This window comes from Mus pahari, chromosome 16 (assembly GCF_900095145.1).
Source record: "Mus pahari chromosome 16, PAHARI_EIJ_v1.1, whole genome shotgun sequence".
NCBI classification, from domain to species: Eukaryota; Metazoa; Chordata; class Mammalia; order Rodentia; family Muridae; genus Mus; species Mus pahari.
In genome coordinates this window covers 38,083,133-38,101,868 of record NC_034605.1, presented here as the reverse complement: position 1 = coordinate 38,101,868, position 18,736 = coordinate 38,083,133, and the positions used below count along the sequence as shown (strand labels likewise).

At 41.8% G+C, this 18,736-nt stretch overlaps 2 protein-coding genes across 14 annotated transcripts in view; one reads left to right on the top strand and one right to left on the bottom strand.

The window, feature by feature from the left end:
* Positions 1-4,577: 4,577 nt before the first annotated feature.
* Fam217a (family with sequence similarity 217 member A) lies at positions 4,578-11,305 on the top strand. Its single transcript, XM_021216139.1, has 7 exons — positions 4,578-4,825; positions 5,813-5,909; positions 6,922-7,006; positions 7,125-7,138; positions 7,908-7,982; positions 8,066-8,136; positions 10,073-11,305. The coding sequence occupies exons 2-7, from the start codon at positions 5,847-5,849 to the stop codon at positions 11,025-11,027; spliced, it is 1,263 nt and encodes a 420-aa protein (XP_021071798.1). The 5' UTR covers positions 4,578-4,825; positions 5,813-5,846; the 3' UTR covers positions 11,028-11,305.
* Positions 11,306-15,212: 3,907 nt separating this feature from the next.
* Prpf4b (pre-mRNA processing factor 4B) overlaps positions 15,213-18,736 on the bottom strand; it is a 32,149-nt gene continuing 28,625 nt past the window's right edge. For 3 of the 13 annotated variants that reach the window (XM_029547376.1, XM_029547386.1, XM_029547387.1), the window contains one exon: positions 15,213-18,666. The gene's annotated coding sequence lies outside the window, so the exon portion shown is untranslated. The remainder of the gene's footprint in view (positions 18,667-18,736) is intronic. The other 10 variants (XM_029547388.1, XM_029547389.1, XM_029547380.1 and 7 more) reach the window with 10 other exon arrangements.

Below are 18,736 nucleotides of genomic sequence, written 5' to 3'. Positions count from 1 at the left end.
ACTTGCAGAAATCTACTTGCTAGGAGCAAGGAAGTGCAACAACTATTGCCTGCCCGACACTACACTCTGAATTGTTACTCTAAATATCACTTGATGGAATGTTCGTAGTTAACTTAAGCTATGGACATTGGCTGAAACCAGAAGTGGCTCATGGTCATTAAAAGTCATCCTCGGGGCTGGTGAGATGGCTCAGTGGGTAAGAGCACCCGACTGCTCTTCCAAAGGTGCAGAGTTCAAATCCCAGCAACCACATGGTGGCTCACAACCATCCTTAATGAGATCTGACTTCCTCTTCTGGAGTGTCTGAAGACAGCTACAGTGTACTTACATATAATAAATAAATCTTAAAAAAAAAAAAAAAGTCATCCTCAGCAAAAATAAAAAAATAAAAAATAAATGAAAAGAAATAGGCCATTATCAAGAAGACAAAACAGGGGCTGGAGAGATGACTCCATAGTTATGAGGGCTTTGGTGGCTGCTCTTGCAGAGGGCTCGGGTTTGATTCTCAGCACACGCATGGCAGCTCACAACCATTTGCAGCTCCAGTTCCAGGAGTGCCAACCCCTTCTTCTAGCTTCTATAGGCTCCAGGCTCACACGTGCTGAGAGTAAGTAGTGCATCCATTCAGGCCAAACACTCATACATATATAATAGAAAAACTTTCCAAACTAAAACAGAAGACAATATAAAATGTGCTGACAAGGTGGGGCAGAGAGAAGGGAACTTTAAAACCCCCTTTCATCGTTAGTGAAAACGGAAAGTAGTCGTTTCAGAAAAGCAGTACCAAGATTCATCAAAAAAACTAACAACATAACTAGGATAGAGCCAACCATCCCATTACCGAGTAATCCAAAGGAAATAAGATTCTTATGTTGAAGAGACACCTGCACGCCTGTGTCCTTTGAAGCACTGTTAATAGCTAGCATATGAGGAATAAACCTAGCTAGTTGTCTAGCAACAGATACATGGGTAAAGAAATGCCACAGGCTGGTGGCACACATCTTTAATCCCAGCACTCGGGGAAACAGAGGCAGAGTCAGGCAGATCTCTATAAATTCAAGGCCAGTCTAGCCTCTACAGTGAGACCCTGTGCCAAAAAGAAAAAGAACTGTCCATATACGCATGAGAATACTGTTCTATCCACTTTATCGTGAAATAAACCATCAGATGGATTTTTTTCTTTTTGGCATGGTTCAGTTTAGTTGTGTTTTGTTTTTCTGTATGTAAGATGTATGGGGGTCAGTGTCCTTTTGCTTTTTTTTTTTTTTTTCTAAGCACATGTGGTGGAAAGCACTTTGGCAAGAGAGCTAAGTAAGGCAGTAAGACTGGCAGCAAGGCTGTTAGCCTTGTGGGCCAGTGGCTGCCTAGCCTTGCCTGAAGCCTCTTCATTAACTAAATTGATCCCACAGCAGCGCAGGGCAGCACCTGGGTTGTTTTTCCTTGCTTATGGCTCTTAGATAACAGGTAACTCCTTTCCTTCCTCCTTCCTTCCTTCCTTCCTTCCTTCCTTCCTTCCTTCCTTCCTTCCTTCCTTCCCTTCCCTTCCCTTCCTCCCTCCCTCTTTCCCTCTTTCTCCTTTCTTTCTTCCTCCCCCCACCCCACCCCCCGTCTTCTTTTTGTTGTTGTTGTTCTTGTTTCAAAGAGAGCTCCTGTGTCCCCGGAGCATCTTCCACTGTCAGCAAGCCACAGCTGTGCATTCGACAAGGCCAGCTGGCTCCCAGAAGGCAGAGTGTTCAGCAACGTCCAGAGAGAGAAGATCATCTCCAAGTTTCTCAAAAGAAGCGTTCTGAAAAGAGTGTTTGGCTCGCAGCAGCTGAGGTGGGAGGACCCCAACTCCCAGAGAGAGGAATCCAGTTCCACCAGTCCTAGCACGTAAGTCCATATTGAAAAGTAGGCCCAAATTCAAGGTAAGCTCTTCCCAGCGGGCCAGGAAAACAGCTCTATACCAGCATCCAGAGAACCAGAAGGCTTAAGAGGAACTGCACACCCAGGTCCAGCGGTAAGAGCAAAATAAAATAGGAAACATGTAACTGAGAATGTGTTCAAAGTATAACACCTTCGTACGACACCAATGTGTGTCTCTCGTCTGGGGAAAAGTTCTCAGATGTATCACTATCATACACTGTAGGAATAAGTAGATTCAAAACAAAATGTCTTGTGTTTTTGGAGTAAAATGGTAGCTACCCAAACAAGATAGCATTGTTGAGGAGGCAAACATTGAAGGTAATTTTGTTGTTGTGTTTGGTTTGTTTTGTGTGTTGTTTCCCCAGACAGGGTCTCACCATATAGCTCTGGCTGTCCTAGAACTCAAACTTCTGTAGACCAGGCTGCCCTTGAAGCCGTAGAGATCTGCTTACCTCTGTCTCTCAAATACTGGAATGAAAGGCATGTGGTTCTACTCCTGGCAAACACTGAGTTTTAAAATAAAACTTTAAAGTAGAAAAAGAGAACAGAAATCCTTCGAAGTAAAAACATTTTACTCGAGTTTCTTTAAAAGGAATTATACAAACACACAACAACAACAACAACTAGCATGCTTATGACTAATGATCACAAAAACAAAGGCCTAAATTGGGATGGAGAGAATCAACTAAAAGGTACAGCAGATGGGGGAGGGAGAGTTGAATAAAATCAAATTATTGATCTAAAGCATATGCCAAATATCATCTGTCCACCACTGATTTGAAATGTTCCCCACTGGTCAAATGTATTACTTATTTATGGATAGGTGTTTTGTCTACAAGCATGTCTGCACACCACAGAGGGCATCAAATCCCTTGGAACTGGAATTACAGTGTGTGAGTTGCCACGTGGGTGCTGAGAATCAAAACTGAATCCTCTAGGGAAGCAGCCAGTGCTCTGAACCGCTGAGCCCTTTCTCTGGCCCCTGACTGAGTATCTGAGCACCATGAAAAAACGCACACTATTCAGTAGAAAATAGTGATCAGCTTGGAGAAAATGTTTACCGGCAGAGATTCTGAAATGCTCGCCTGCACAGTGAGTAGCAAAATACGAAAGGTACTGAGAGGCCAGCAGAAATGGACATCTTTTACCTGAAGGACAACTAAGAAGTCGTGTGCTTGTCATTCCTTCCAGTAACCCAGGGTGACAGAGAGCCGTGGAAGTTGAGGTGCTTTCCACAAGAGCATCTTCCTGGCATCACTGTCTTCGTCATCTCTGCTATAAGAGGAGAAGCTAAAGTGGGCCTATTGGACACTCAAGTGCCTGGCATAAGGCTTTGTTCTCTTTTCCTGTGATTCAGACCTTCTTGGTTGAGGGCTAGAGGGATGGCTCAGCGGATAAGAGTGTGCGTTGTTCTTGAAGACGACCTAAGTTCAATTCCCAGCAACCCGAATCAGGAAGTTCACAACGACCTGCAATTTTAACTCCAGGGAACCTGATACCCCTTCAAACTCCTCAGGCACATAAGTAAATTAAGAACAACCCTTCCCTACTGCAGTCTGAAGAAAAGATTGGTAAATACCACCAGTCAGAGAACATTCAAACTTATTCTAGTTCAATTTTGTAAAGGAAAGAAATGGTCTCCCTCTGTATGAGCTAGAAAGATGCAGATTTAGAGTAAGTCCATCTCGAGACGACGACGACTAAGAACTTGGTGCTGGCCATATCCTGGTGTTCAATCTGACAAAAATATTATCAACGAAGAGATTTTTTTTAAAAAAAAAAAAAATCTCTTCTGAATGCTGGACATAGTGACACACCTCTTTAATCCCAGCAATCAGTAGCTCAGGAGACAGAGATCTTGAGTTCGAGGCCAGCCTAACCTACACATTGGGTTCCAGACTAGTCAGGACTATAAAGAGAAACCTTGCCTCCAAAACAAAACAAACAAACCCCCCTCAAATGTCATTACTGACATTTTGATAGTCATTTACATATATATGGAATTGTTCTTAAAATTTTTTTCCCTTTACCAAACTTCTAGGGAAAGGCCCTTACATGTATAAAAATTCAATTATTTGTGTGTGTGTGTGTGTGTGTGTGTGAGTGTATAAATTTCTCTCTTAATTTGTAGGTATCAAGAAATACTCATTTGGGTTACAAAACTGGCTTCTTACAATATAAATGTATCCTAGACATAAAAGAAAAGCTAAAGCTAGGGGTATAATATCAGCAGGAGTATTATTCTTCCCTTTAAGTATTTAATGCTTGGTGGTTTCGTGTAGTATAAGCGTTGGTGGAATGCCTGACATCTATTTGGTTTAGAATGTGTCAGGCAAACCTCATGGGTTTATCTTTGGGCCAGGACATGGCTACTGGCCACTTCATGAGTCCTCAAGCCCGCCCCAAGATGATCGGTGGAGCCTCACCAGAGCAGAGAAGGGACATGGGTCACTAGGAAGCTTGAGACCCTTGGGAAGAAAAGCAACGGAGAAAGGCCAGAGTTTCTCAGAGTCCAGAAGTTTCTCGGGGGTCTAAGAAAGACTAGTTAGGCTCGCTGGCCCAGATATCCTAAGAGGCTCCGCCCAGGCAGAACATGGAGCGGCGGCGGTAGCCTCGATCTGCCCTAGTTGCGGGGCAACGCTTCCTCCCGCAGCCCGGCTCTGTCCGGGGTGCGACCCCGCCGGGGGGCGCTGGCGGCCCGCAGCCGCTCTTTTCCCTCCCTGTCCTCCCACCGCAGGAAGGCTGGGGCCCAGCCAGAGCCCGCCGAGCTGTTCGCCCAGCAAGAGGAGGAGCCCGTGCCCTGGGCTGGAGACCAGGAAGACGACGACAAAGACAACAACGACGACAAGGACGAGGACGACGACGACAACGACGACGACGACGACGACGGCCAGGACACGTGGGCCTTCGAGGCGGATGAGTAAGAGCCCTGGCTACCCTCGAGACTCCCTGACATCCTGGGCCAGGAGGTCAGCCCCACCCCGGGGAGAAGGAGGACATGCCTGATGCAGACCCTTGACTGGCGGTCAACCGGCTCCTTGATTCCAGCCCTTCCTCCCGGTGACCTTCCTTCCAGTGACCTGCCTTCCTGTGGGGCACACAACTTGAGTGATCCCCAGCAGCGCCCCCTGCTTAGCAGCCTACTGCCTTCTGCATTTTTAGCCCCAGAATCCCACATGTATATTGCAATGGATCACTGCCTGTTGGTTTAGACTACCTGAACTATAAATATTTCCCGGAGTCAATACTTTGTAAACTATTGACAGATCTACAGGCCACTACAGTGGTTTGTAACTTTTCTAATTATCCAGAACTTTATCCAGTGGTTGCATTCTCATATAGCTCTCTACTGAATATGTGTATCTTAAATACTACTAGGGATTTTAGACACCAAAGTTTGATATTAGAAAATGTCTGGCCCTCCGAGCCTTTTAGTAAACCATACATGAGATTCTTGCCTGGTTTATGTGAAAGGTTAGTTTTGCTTTCTGGTGGGGCACATTTTGTTTTGAATAACTAAAATAGGCTTGGGGTTTATTTAAATTAGGGATAACTCACTGTATTTTTTTATTTGTTTGTTTTTGTTTTTTTTCCAGTTTGTCTTATGTCTTGTCTGACGTCTAGTCTCTGGGATTCATTTCCTAATATTTGGTCAATTAGATCTTGCAATTTATTTTTATCTCTGGTATTGGTATGGCCTGCTGCTAGTTTCTAATGCTATATGGTTCACCACTCTGCTTTCTAAGCTTTTTTTGTTGTGGTGGTGGTGCTAGAATTTAAAACCCAAGGTCTTTGACATTGAGCTACACTTCTAGCCCTTCCGAGAATTTTCCTTAACAAAACTCAAGCTTCTTTGTATGTAAATGTCAACCTCTCCCTAATTGTACCTTTTCCACCACCTGTATAGGACCTTAAGGGAACAGAAGAACAGCTCCAAGAAAATGGGCAGGAAAAGCAATGAGAGCCGCAGCGGCAGTCTGCAGGTGTCAAGCATCTCTCAGGAGGTACACAGAGCTTTGGCAGTCCAGACTTTGGGAGCAGGGACAGAGCCCCCAAGTCTTACTGTGGTGATAAACCCCTGCTTTGGCTTTGTGAGCAGTTTCTGACACCTTTGTCCAGTGTATAAACCAGCTCAGTTGTCTCAAATTCTCCTTCCCATTTCAATATAAGGACATGTTTTCCCCACTTGTGAAATTTCAGACCCTATCCCAGGAATACGTAGGCCAAGGGAGCACCAACATCCAGTAGGCTCTTTCCAAAATGCCAATAGCTGGTTCTTACCTTCATCTCTTTAAAAAAGGGTGATTGTGTTCTTTATTTTTATGGGATGTATATTTTTCCTGCCTGTCTGTGCACATGCATACAGTGCCCATGGGAAGCCAGAAAAGGGTGTCAGATCACCAGAACTGGGGTGGCAGATAGTTGGGAGCTAGGAATCAAAACCCACACTCTCAGGAAGAGAACTTTTGACGCTGAGCCACCTCTCCAATCCTCTGCCCCCATCTTGCTGAATTAGAATTTGTGGGGTTTATTGTTTGTTGTTTGTTCGTTCGTTTGTTTGTTTTCTGCTTAAGGCTAAATACAAACCTTAAGCATGACACTCAAGTGCTGCTTAGTACTGACTATAATGCAAGGCTTGGAGATTTCCTCCATTTGATGGACGATGCTGTGGTCTGTGAGACTGGCACTCGGGTGGGACACATTGGTGAATGGTATCATGCACCACTGACACACTGAAGAGAATATTTCATTACACTTTTAAAATCAGCATTGAAAACCCACATATCACTCTTTTCAACAAAACCGCAGACTGTAAAAGCCTTTCCGTCTTCCGCCTAACAAGCTCATGGTAGTTTGGTAAGAGGAAGCTCATGGTAGTTTGGTAAGAGGAAGCTGTGCTGGTTGTCTCTCAGAGGAGGCAGAGGGTGCCCTCTGTCAGAGGGAGCCAGCAAACATGTTAAAGTATATCCTCGAGCTTTTAAACATCCATACTGCCTTTATCCTTTCTCTTTTTAGAATCACTCTCAGTGGAACCTGGATGCAGAAGAACTCTTTGATGAAAAAGAAACCTTCTCATCTGAAAATGATAGGGCAGCAGGTGGTAAGAAGCCCAGGATGTGTGTATGATACCACAAGAATTGCACGGATTAAAGGATTAATATCTTAACCTGTTTTGTATAACTATTAATTGACATTTTTTTTCATATACATTCTTTCAGGCAAAACTAACAAGGTAAGGATGTTTGGCTTAAAGTAATTCATAAAACATACTGCTTGAAACTGTTTTTTGCACAATCTCCTTTAAAATTTTTCTTTCTCAAGGCTTAAACTTGAGAGCTTATTTCCGAAGAGTTCTTTATACAAGTCGAAATCTTTGCCATTTTACAGAGTTATAAACTGGTCATTTAATTACTATTTTGGATGGGTCTGGTAATCCAGGCCTGTAATCCCAGGTATTTGAGAGGCTGCGGCAGAGGGATGTTTGTGGTACAGAGTGAGTTCAGTAACTTCTTGGGCAAACTTAGTGAAATCCTATCTCAACGTTAAAAAAAAAAAAAAAAAAAAAAAAAAAGTGGCTGGAGATACAGATTAGTGGAAAAGCATTACTTTGTGTGTGCAAGGTCCTAGTTTCAAATCTCAGTATCACAAAAGAAAGAAAAGCAAGATTTTTACATTAACTGTTTCAGTACAATGTTGTAAACATAACTTACTCAGGAGTAAATGAAGCTTTCTAGTCCTTGTCAAAAGGAAAGTAGTGTGTGCCCTTAAAATGTCCTGAAGCATTTGAAATAGTCAATATCCTTCTTGGGAGTGAACCTAAACTTTCCATGTATCTTTTATAACAAAGATGTGAAATATTTAACTGTAAATGTAATATTAGTGGTGTCCAAGTCTCAATTAAAAATGTTGAAAACAACGAAGTTGGGTGTACACTGGATTTTATTTAGAACATGAATAGCAAACAGGGCTGTGTTGTATTCAAGTCTCCTGCTGCCTTGTAGAGCCATCTGGAAAATCCGGCGGAACAGCTGGTATTGCAGCTGACCGTATCAGAGCATGCTCACAGTAGATCACAGGTATGATTTCTTCCTCACACTCTTTAGTAACTGCTGTTAAAATTCTCACAGCTTTTAAACACTATGTGTGCTTTTTGTATTAGCAGAACAGTAATCAAGGGGTATTTCAGCTATGGAGTTCTCCTGTTAATAAAGGAAGTACTGTAGATAAAAGGTAAGAAAACTATACACACACACACACATACATTTAGATTGGGTCTTACAGTGTAGGCCTAGCTGGCCTGAAACTTGGACATCTATTCTGAAGTGCTGAGATTAAAAGTGTATGTGCCACCAAACCAAACAGGGAATAGATTTTTAATATTCCACTGAAATAGATTTAAATATACCTGTTAAGTACTTGAGATATGAGGATCAAATACAATCAGAAAAAGATATCCTATGCAAATAATAGGAAATTACAGAAAGTCACCCTAAAATAGCAAGTGACTGCAAACAACACAAGACAGCCCGTGTACCGAACGCCCGATCAAGCTTAGATGGATTGCACTGGGCTTCTTATATTGGGGAGAAAAGAAATGTGGAACAAAAGTACAGTTTTCTATGCTAGGAACTACTTAATTCCATCCATTTAAACTCATTTAACTCTCATCAGTCTAACACAATAGACTGCGGCCAGCATTCCTCTTTTGCAGGCGAGGACATTAGGGGTACGATGAGAGTTGAGAAATCTGCCAGTCACACATTACTGGTGGTAGAACAGTAATGGGCAGAGCTTACTGCAAGCTCAGTCATCTTAATCTGTCCTATCAGACCTCCCCGGGGTTTGAATTCTTACTTCCTGGTTTATTGTGTGTTAACAGCTGGACCGATTACTGGGAACATTAATTTCCTGAGCTCCCCAGGTGGGCGTCATTGCTACCTGCTCTCACTGTCTTAAACAAACAAACATACAGACAGTGGGGAAAAAATGAACTAGAAACCCAGTGTTCTGTGGTGTGGTTCCTTCAACCCCATTTTCTATATTACTTTTTCCAGTGTGACTTCAATTTAATGTCTAGGGCTATTACTACTAAGTGGGCTTCAGAATTTAAAAAATTACCAGGGACAATATCAGGAATGAATCTTGTTTGATGGATACTGATGAGTTCATTGTTTGATAAGAATAATTTTTTTTTTTAAAAAATCACAGTGTTTAACATAGAGTCTTTGTTATAAGTAACCTATACACAATCTTCAAAAGTTTAGTCTACTTCAAAGTCAGTATTTCACTCTAATTTCAGTGCTACTCAAAACTAAAGGTTGCCATTCTCCACTACCCTATTCATAGATACTCACCCATTTTCCGTGCATACTCATAAGAGCAGTTAGTCATTTTAAGGTGTTATCGTGGGCTCAGTTGTGCTTGTACACAGTTGCCCATCAGTTTTTTAATATATATTTCTAAGACATTTGTGTAGCTGCATCTAATTCAAGCATACTTGGAAACCAATATTTCTTTGAGAGATAGCTACTACATACAAAAATTCTACTGGGAACTAAACATCAGCCTTTCTTTGATAAAAAGTTACTAATACTGTTTTTTAGAGGTTTTTTTTAAAAACTTCTACGAGTGTTTTGCCTTCATGTATGTATATATGTGTGCCATATGAGTATCCAGTGCCCATGAAGATAAGGCAAGGACACTGTATCTACAGAAACTAGAATCATGGATGCTTGTGAGCTACCGTGTGGGTGCTGGAAACTGAGAACCCAGGTCTTTTACAAGAGCAAGTGCTCTTATCTGCTGAGCCATTTTTCCAGCCTCATAATAGCATCTTAATTCTTGTAACAAGCCACAAGCCATTAGTTAATTAAATCTTTCTTTTTTAAAGAGAATTCAAAAACTCTTCAGTGGAAACTGGCTTCAATGCAGCCAACAGTCCCAGGCTCTTCACTGTAAACCACTTATTAGCAAGTTTTCCGGGTTTGACAGATAGCAAGCAAGTCATTCTTTATCCTGGTCAGTCAATGCCAGCAGGTCTGTGCTGGCCTTATGCCGATGGAGACTTTCTTAAGGATAGAAATGAGTTTCATATTAACTCGTTTTCAACTATGGAAAACAACAATGGTGACTCTTTATCTGCTTCAAATTGGAATTTCAAATACAGAAACAGCAGTGTGGAAGAAAATGTCACAGACGAGAGTGACTTGTCCGAAAACGAGAAAATGAATGACTCTCTGCTGAGCTACTTTAAAAAGATGGACCTGAACTTAAAGCCAGAAACGATAGAACACGTGGAGAGAGCTTTCCCAGAGGAAGCAGGCCAAGTGCCTGTATATGCCGACTTTCTCCCTGCCCCTTTCAACACTCTGGACCTACACAGATTTGCCTTCTCCAAATGCGAAAGCTGGAAGGCGGCAGTGGAGCCTCCGGAAAGTTCCATTGAGCGTTTGATTCTTCGTTTGTTAGAACTGGAAAGATTACAGCATATGACCATACAGAGAGAGAGGCCAAGGCTGCAAAGCACTTTCTATAGCTCCATGTTTTCAATGGCAGAACGACCTTCTTCCTCTAAAGCCATCGCACTGAAAGCCAAGGCGCCAAAGATTCCTGAAACGTCGACTGTCCAGACCTCTGGCGTAGATAAAAATCGAGACAAGAGAAAAAACAACTCTGGCTCTGGCAAGCCAGAACAAAATGTTCCCAAATGGAGCTTGAGCAGCGCTGGCAAAACTAAGTCGAACTCTAAAGCGCTGCTAAAATGTCCATCCACTTCAAAGCAGTGTGCTGTGGCTCATGATGACCTCAAGAATTCCAAGAACTCCAGTTTAAACCCTTGCCAGGAACCCCCACCCAAGCCTACTACTACTACCCAAGCAACTCAACCAATGGCTAAAGTGGTCTCAACAAGATGCCTCCCACCGAGGTCCCCGATGCCAGTTTCCCCTATACCCCTGTCCTTCCCTGAAAATCCAAGGGAAGAAGGTAAAGTGCCAAGGACCAAAAAGAAATGTCACCGAAAAAGCATACTACTGAATAGAGCTTTCTATATTCAGAAGCGAAACTGCTTATCACCTTCACTTATAGCTAGGGGCAAGTGCTCACCCACTGACCAAAAATAGCTTTCATACATCTCAATGTGAGCGAATCTATCCCACAAAACCCAGCTAAAATATGGTTCATAATTGAGACACAGGTATTAGAAACAAAAATCTTGCTATGACATGGGTAGAACCCATGAATGTCACTGCTGACTCTATCTACAGTCAAGGGCTTCCTCAGTAATACTGACAATCTTTTGGATGTTCTGTCTCATTTAGTAAAGCAAACCTATTCAGAAGGCTGTTTTTTTGTTGTGATTGTTTCCCCATGATTCCATCATCAATAAATAGTATAATTGACTTATTCTGTTGTAGTTCTTGTCTTACTCTAATGTACAATCAGGTAAGAGTTGCAGTTCCTTTTAGTGATTTTTTTTTTCTTCTTCTTCTTAAATTCTTCCCATGTTACAGCTCTGAAGTGAAAGGTGTCCTGGCAGTTGGGAGCCAAGGAATACCACAAAGTCACACAACAAACCTCACAAGAGATGTATTGGGGAATAAAACAAGAGAGTGGCTGCCTCTGCTGCAGAGAGAAGCAGCAAAGAACTGAGTGGGAGGCAGGTTTTAAATGGGGGGGGGCTCTTTGGGGGAGGGGGAATCTTTCCAGGGTGGCCTGGGACTGGTGGGATTTTGGGCCTGATCTTGGAGCAACCTCAGAAGCTGGATCCAGCCTTTAAGATCCGAGCATTTTGAGGGGTGGAACCTGGTGGTTGGAGGTCCTTAGGGGTGGGGGGACCTGGCCACTCACACACCCGGAGGGGCTTATACGTTCTACCTCAGAACATTTCCCCTTTCCTTCCTCAACTCCACAAACCTATCATTCTAGCCTTTGGTCATTTGCTTGGCTTTGCAGAGCTATTATTTGGGGCTGAGATATCCTGATGACTTGCGTTCGATCCCTGGAACCCACATTTGAAAGAGAGAACTTGCAAGTCCCTTGACTCCATTATGCATTCCAACGTGAACACACAGATAGTAAGGATGGAAGTCACTTTGATTAGTCGGTGTGCCAGATCCTCACAGGCATGGCAGTCCAGCATTTTGACATTTGACAACTATACTTTGTTGCAGGGCAGCCTGTAGGTCATATATTGACCTTGCTTGCTGCAAACTTTCCATTTCCCCTCCAGCATAGACATGAATGTAGTAACATAGTCCCTAGAGTAGACAATATATGACATTGCTAGAACTGTCTCGAGAGGCTCTAGATGTTTATATTAGCTCTGGTTAATAGAAACTAAACAGCTAAAACTTAACTCAGGAGCTGGCAAGAGGCAGCTCCAGAGGCTGAAGGTATTTACTACGTCTAAGAGTCAGGAAAACAAGTAGAGTCCTGGCTTCAGCTGCAAACTTCCTGAAGAATTTTCGGAAGTGGGATCCACGGAGATGTTCAACCATTCAAGCAACTTAAGAAATGTAAACATTTAATGTAATGATTTGGCATCAGGGTCAGGATGTTTGAGGAGGGGTATCAATGTGTTTTGGTCTTGTTAGATATAGATGATGAATTCCAATTAGTTTTTTCTTAAACATTAAAAAGCAACATGTTTAGTACTTCAGATACCACCAAAGATGCCAAATGAAGTAAAAGGTGACCTCGCTCCCTACCACTGCTTATATAATTACAGCTATTAGTGTGTGTGTGGGGGGGGGGGCAGGTACAGGAATTGGGATGAGTGAGATGAACTGAGATGATTCAAACCATTGCTGAAGAAAGTTAACTGTCACTCATGTCCTCTTATCTGTGTTAGTCAGGGAGTAAGGTTCAAATGGTTTTCCTAAAACACAGCCCACAAGTCACAGAAAGCATGTCTAGTGTTTGGGTTAATGACAGTTTCCTCAAACAATGCAAACACAAAGGGGAATGATAAATGGAATTTACCTGTATATCACACAGTCACCTCCATTATTCAAAGATGCTTAGTGAGTCCTCCAAAGAATGCAACAATGGATATACATTTCCTATGGTTCTCATCCATCATCTTGGCTTGTATTTTTCTAAGTTCAGAACCTTAAATGACTAGCGCTTGTATCCAGTTTTACCTTTAGTTAGCTGGCCTTCATCCTCTCACGTTTAGGTTCATAATGTAACCTGCCTGAGATTTGTAGGAAACAGCAAGCCTAGTTTATTCACTCCCTCGTTTTGGTATTATTCAAATTGACAAATGGGCTTTTCTCCAACCTTTGGGTAACTGTGCATGGTGGCAGCAAGCTCCTTTTGAGAATTTAAGTCCCAATCCTATGGAGTTACAGCTCTAACAGTTTGTCTGTTTCACTTGGACTGCCAGTAAAGGAGATGACCAGGTCATCTAATCCCCAGCATGTCCCATGAAAACAGGTCCAGAATGGCACAGGAGGGCAGACCAGCTCAGAGCATTATCTGACTGTGGAGGAGGACAATTCTCAAGAAACCAACACTTCTTGCAGAGGCGGGAGTGGGAGAACACAGGTGATGACTAGGTGGCAGACAGGAAGAACACCTCAGAGCTCTGTAGGAATTAGACTGGCACCAGCCCAAAGCTCTTACACTAGGCCCACTTCAATCCCTTTGGAAATAGGATTGGAGATGAATTTTAGCTGCTAGATCATCATATGGAAACAATAACCCTATGGCCAATTTCTTATAGGATATATAAGATGCTACTGCAGGACAGGAATTTGGCTTGGTACAGTGTATTTCATTGCAGAAAGCCCTGGGTTTGACCCCAGCACTGTATAAATTGGGTCTACATTTATAATCCTAGCATTTGGGAAATGGAGGCAAGAGGACCACAAGTTCAAGGTCATCCTCCAATGTATGTCAAGTTCAAGCCCAGGTTGGGATATATGGAATCCTGTTTGAACAAAACAGGCAACCCAACTTAACCAGAAAACCTTGACCATAAAACCACCAGATTCCATAATCCCTGTTTAAAATGCTTTATGTTTTTAAAAAAAAGTATCAAAAGTATCAAAACTGCCATTTTCATATTTTCAATTAGAGCAGAGGGGTTATTTGGTGAGGAAGATGGAGAAACTTCCTGTGCTTGAGTCCTTACGATGAAACCAGATTGAGGAGAGTGGTGTAGGAGACCAACTGGAGTGGGACAGAGGGTAATGACAGGATATGACTTATTCAGAAAAGCAATATATACACCAATCTAAAGTTTGCTGCTGGAGGAAACTGGCAAAACAAATACACTGGATACCTTTAGGTTTGTCAGAGCCAACTTGTGCCATTCTTTCTGATGGATTTAAAACACAACTCAATACAAAGTAACACATTCAAGCCAAGTTTAAGAGTAACGTGGCTTGTCTGGATGCATCTTAAAGGTCTTTGGGCTCCTGGGACGCCCACCCCAACAAGCTACACTGCTCTTTTCAGATATGATGATCAACACTTTCATGGCTACCTGAGGTGACTATGTAGCTTCAATCCCCTGCCAGCCCAAGCAGAAAAACTGCAGCAGGGATCTTTACAAAACCACTCAGAACCTCCGCCCCTGGACCTGCTCCTCGGTGAGACCAACCTGGCTGGCTTCAACTCTATCTGCCAGTTAGCCAATCAACTGGCTGGCACCTCCCAATCCTGTTTTGCATGTGCTGCAGACGCTCAGTTGTTACTTACTGTTAAAAGCTGTAAAGATTTTCTTAAAAGAAAAAGAGCAAAATTTAATGGTAAGTAGCCTTGACACAGCAACGAGCCAAGAAGAGATTAAACTCACTGAGGAAGAGAGAAGGAACAAGAACACAGCACTGGTGTTCTGGTACCCAATGCTCTGAGAACAGGCTTTAAGCCTTCCACAGTTTTCCATCATCATGACTCATTTAAGTCTCCTAAGATCTTTTGTGTTTATGTGTGGGCACACACGTGAAGGGCAAAGGCTGATGTTGGGTTTTTTTCCATGTCACTCCACTTTGATTTCTGAGACACGGTCTAATTCTATATGGTAGCAAGTCCAGGGTATCCTGTGTCTGCCCTCCCAAACAGCACTGGATTATAAGACACAAGCCACTGTCCAGCTTTTACATGGGTGCATTTTACTGACTGAGCCATTTCCCTAGGCCCCTCTTCTGAGAAACTGTTCGGTAAAGATTCCGATTTAGCTTTAATGCACAAGTCCTGAGTCACATTTAAGCATAAGTTCTTTACAAAGCACATCTGCCATTAGTAAAACAAGAGCTCAGAAATAATACCAGGTATAAAGAAAATGCCAGTAGACAGTATGGTAGCAAGAGGCACACTTTATTAAGCTTCCTATTAAGTCATTTGGGATCATTTGCTGCTACAATGTAAGTTACAACTCCAATGGTATCAAGAACAATTAGAATACAGCACATTCTCAGAGCAGCTCCCGTATCTTGATCACTAAATGGAATGGCTCTTCAGAAGAACAGTCCCTTACCCTATACACAGAAGAGGAAAAGGTAAGGATGCTACAGTGAGTGCTACCTCAAGGAACCCCAAAACAAACAAAACAAAACAAAAAAACCCAAACCTTAGTCAACTGTATTCAGCACTGACATGGAAAAATTACAAATGACTTGCAGCGAACATTTATATTAGGACATTGCATATAGAATAAATTCATGTTGAATGTCTAATAGCCACAAAACATTACTTATAGGGCCCAAATGCTATCATAAGGAAGAAAATCACCTACTATACTGTCACATCTCACTATATAGTCTTTCCCAAAATAATTTAAAATTTTAATACATGTAATTCTTTTGTTTCATTTCCAAGTCTATTTCTACCTATGATGTTAGAGTAGACTAGAAGAAATGCAAATCTGGGGCCAAAATGAGAACATTACATTTCACTAACTCTGCTACATACCATAAAATATGTATTTTGTATCCCAAAAATGTCCTGAGTATTTAGTCTTGGGGGGGGGGGGAGAGATGGTAATTGCAATGGTAAAATAAAAATCGCATTGTTTTTTAAAAATAAAATAGCTGAGGAAGTAGCCACTGGGAATGAAGAAACAGAACGCTGTTAATCAGGACTTGAGCGTAAATACAAACACCGGAAGGTCGCTGTTTATAACAGAATGCTGCTCCTCTTCAGAACTGCCCAACTCCCTCATGTCTGAAGGTCCTTGAGAACAAAGTCTGCCAAGAGACCTAATGTTTATGATGGATGCTTCCTGGCTGGCTGTTCCTCCTTTAACCTCAGAAAAAATGCTTACGAGTTTTCTGAACCCTCTTCAAGGTGTGTGCATGGACTGCCCAGAATAATGTTACAAGGTCTTTGGACTAATTGCTCATGTAAATAATGATTACATGAATATCCATACATCTTGGTATTCTTTATTTCCTAAAAAGAACATAAACTTGGCTTTAAAAATTTTCCAAACAACAAAAAAGTTTTATGACCCCCAGGTTTGGTGATTCCTTGTCATTTCTGCTACAAAGTATGAAAACTTAAAACTTCCTGTCAGCTTTACCTGAAACCTTTTCAGCTAATCAGAAACATGAACGCAGGTCTGTCCAATAGGATCATTCACAACTGACTTCAACCTAAGAGAGGTCTTATATAACGCCAAACTTCTACCTCAGCGATATTATCACATCACACAAAAGGACTAGTGCAGTTCCCCGGTTCCTTAAAGGTTGGGAAGATGATGGTATAGTACCACCTTTCTCACCCCCCCCCATACCTGCCATTACTATTTTATGTCTCTGACACTAAAAAGCTGGTCACAAAGGACTAAGACAAAGCACAGCTATTAAAGGAGTTGGCTAGCTTGTTAAAATCCCAGGCTACTCTTGCAATTTAGGCACTTGCTTAAGGCCAAAGCATTAAAAAAAATAAAATAAAATAAAATAAAATAGCTCTGATAGGCCAGGCAGACCTTGAACCCCACATCCTTCTGCCTCCACTCCAGGCGTGCTGAGGTTACAGGTGTGGCTACCACACGCAACTTGCAGGTTATTTTCAAATGTACACTAACCCAGCAGTTATTTTTTTCTTAGTGATCTTTAGGACCTAATTCTGACAGCTTTGCAATGTGGGCCTTTTATGACTAGACTTGCTTTTTACTTTCGAGGAAGGCTGTAGCTGCAGAAACTATGATATACAAGGAGCACTTTACAGATGGGTACAACAGCACTGTTCTAATACCACAGCAATGAAACCCAAACTGTAAAGCTGAAACCACAAGTCAGACACACACTAAATGGAACTGAAAAGATCTTTTATGAGACAGAAACCTTGGCTCATGTCTTCTGGCTGCCATCATCTTCCAGTGAGCTGCACCTAAAACACAAAGAACAAGTAACAAGCAACTTTGTTTTTCTTAAAGAGCAGGCAAAAGCTTTGAAGGCATAAGATGAACTGTTTCTAGTGGAAATTAACTTATTAAATAACTATAAAATGAAGCCATGAAAATCAGAAGAAAGCATTAGCTATTTTGAGTGAAAACAACTTTAAAAGACCTGAATATGCAGCATATTAGCACCAAAGTAAAGTAAGCATGGTGGGAAAATCCCTACCCACATCATTAAGGTGGACACTGCGCCCGTGATGCCTTATGTAAAAGGCTTCACTCTACCTGTAGCTGGAAATTACCGTGTGTTTACTTTAGTAAGTCTAACCATGAGGAGACGGGTGTAGGTTCATAGGTGGCTTATTATCTCATCTCATCTATCACCTTCCTGGCTGTGTAGTTCATTTCATGTCTTTAAATGGAGCATAACCCACCAGGAGAATGCTGCTATTCTGATATTCCATTCTTGAATGCACCAAAATGTGCATGCTTGTTGTAATTAGGTGCCTGGGTGAATAAAAAAATCCCATTTACAATGTAAAAATACTATTTAAACCCCCAAATGTTACTGTTCTCCATAATCCTCAGGGAGACAAACAGTAAGTTTACCCACTCCCAAACAGAAAAGGTTACATAGGATTTTAAAAATTCTCTCTCCCATCTTAAACGCACACAACCCTGTGTGTCGCAAACCACACTGCTCTACATGACTTTGTTTTAAATTGCTGCTAAATGTTTATCTACACATGCCGTCAGAAATGACCTTGTTAAGAAGGTGAAGCTGGTGTCTCAGCAAATCAGACCCCTTGGAGAAGGCGTCGAATGGCCTGTGCCCCGTTTTCCTTTTTCTCTTTCCGCACCATCAAAAGGAAAAGTGAGAAAATAGCAGAAACATTAGTTAAATCCTGAGTTATAACCCATAACCTACTACACTGCGGAATAACCTCACTACACTGAAAGCTGACAAAATTTGAAGAACTTTTTCTGGATGAAATAATTAAGACCTTAATTATTAAAAAAAATTTAGAAATAAGGCTATACTGAGTTACACTTTAGCAGGCAATACTTTCAGGAGAAAAACAAAGACTGCTTTAACTATTTACAGTTTACCTGACTTACCAGCACTGAAGACAAAATCTTTTAAAAATGGCTACAAATGCCTTGTTCACAAAAGACTTTATTATCTAGTGATGCATACTGAGAACATACAGAAATCTGCATGGTCCACTTCCCATGCAGTAGAACAATCTTCTCATTACAGTAAGTGAGTGTCAACTGTTTATGCAATAGACAACACTTTAAAGTCACATTTTAAAAGAAAAGCTTCATTTACAAAAGAAATAAAAGGTAAAGAAGCAATTACCGCTTTTAAAAAGCAGCAGCTTTGTTCAAGAGTGGAAGGGTTATGCCTGTATTGAAAGACAACATGATCACAAATAATGCAAACAATGAACAAATGAAAAACACTTTTACCATAAA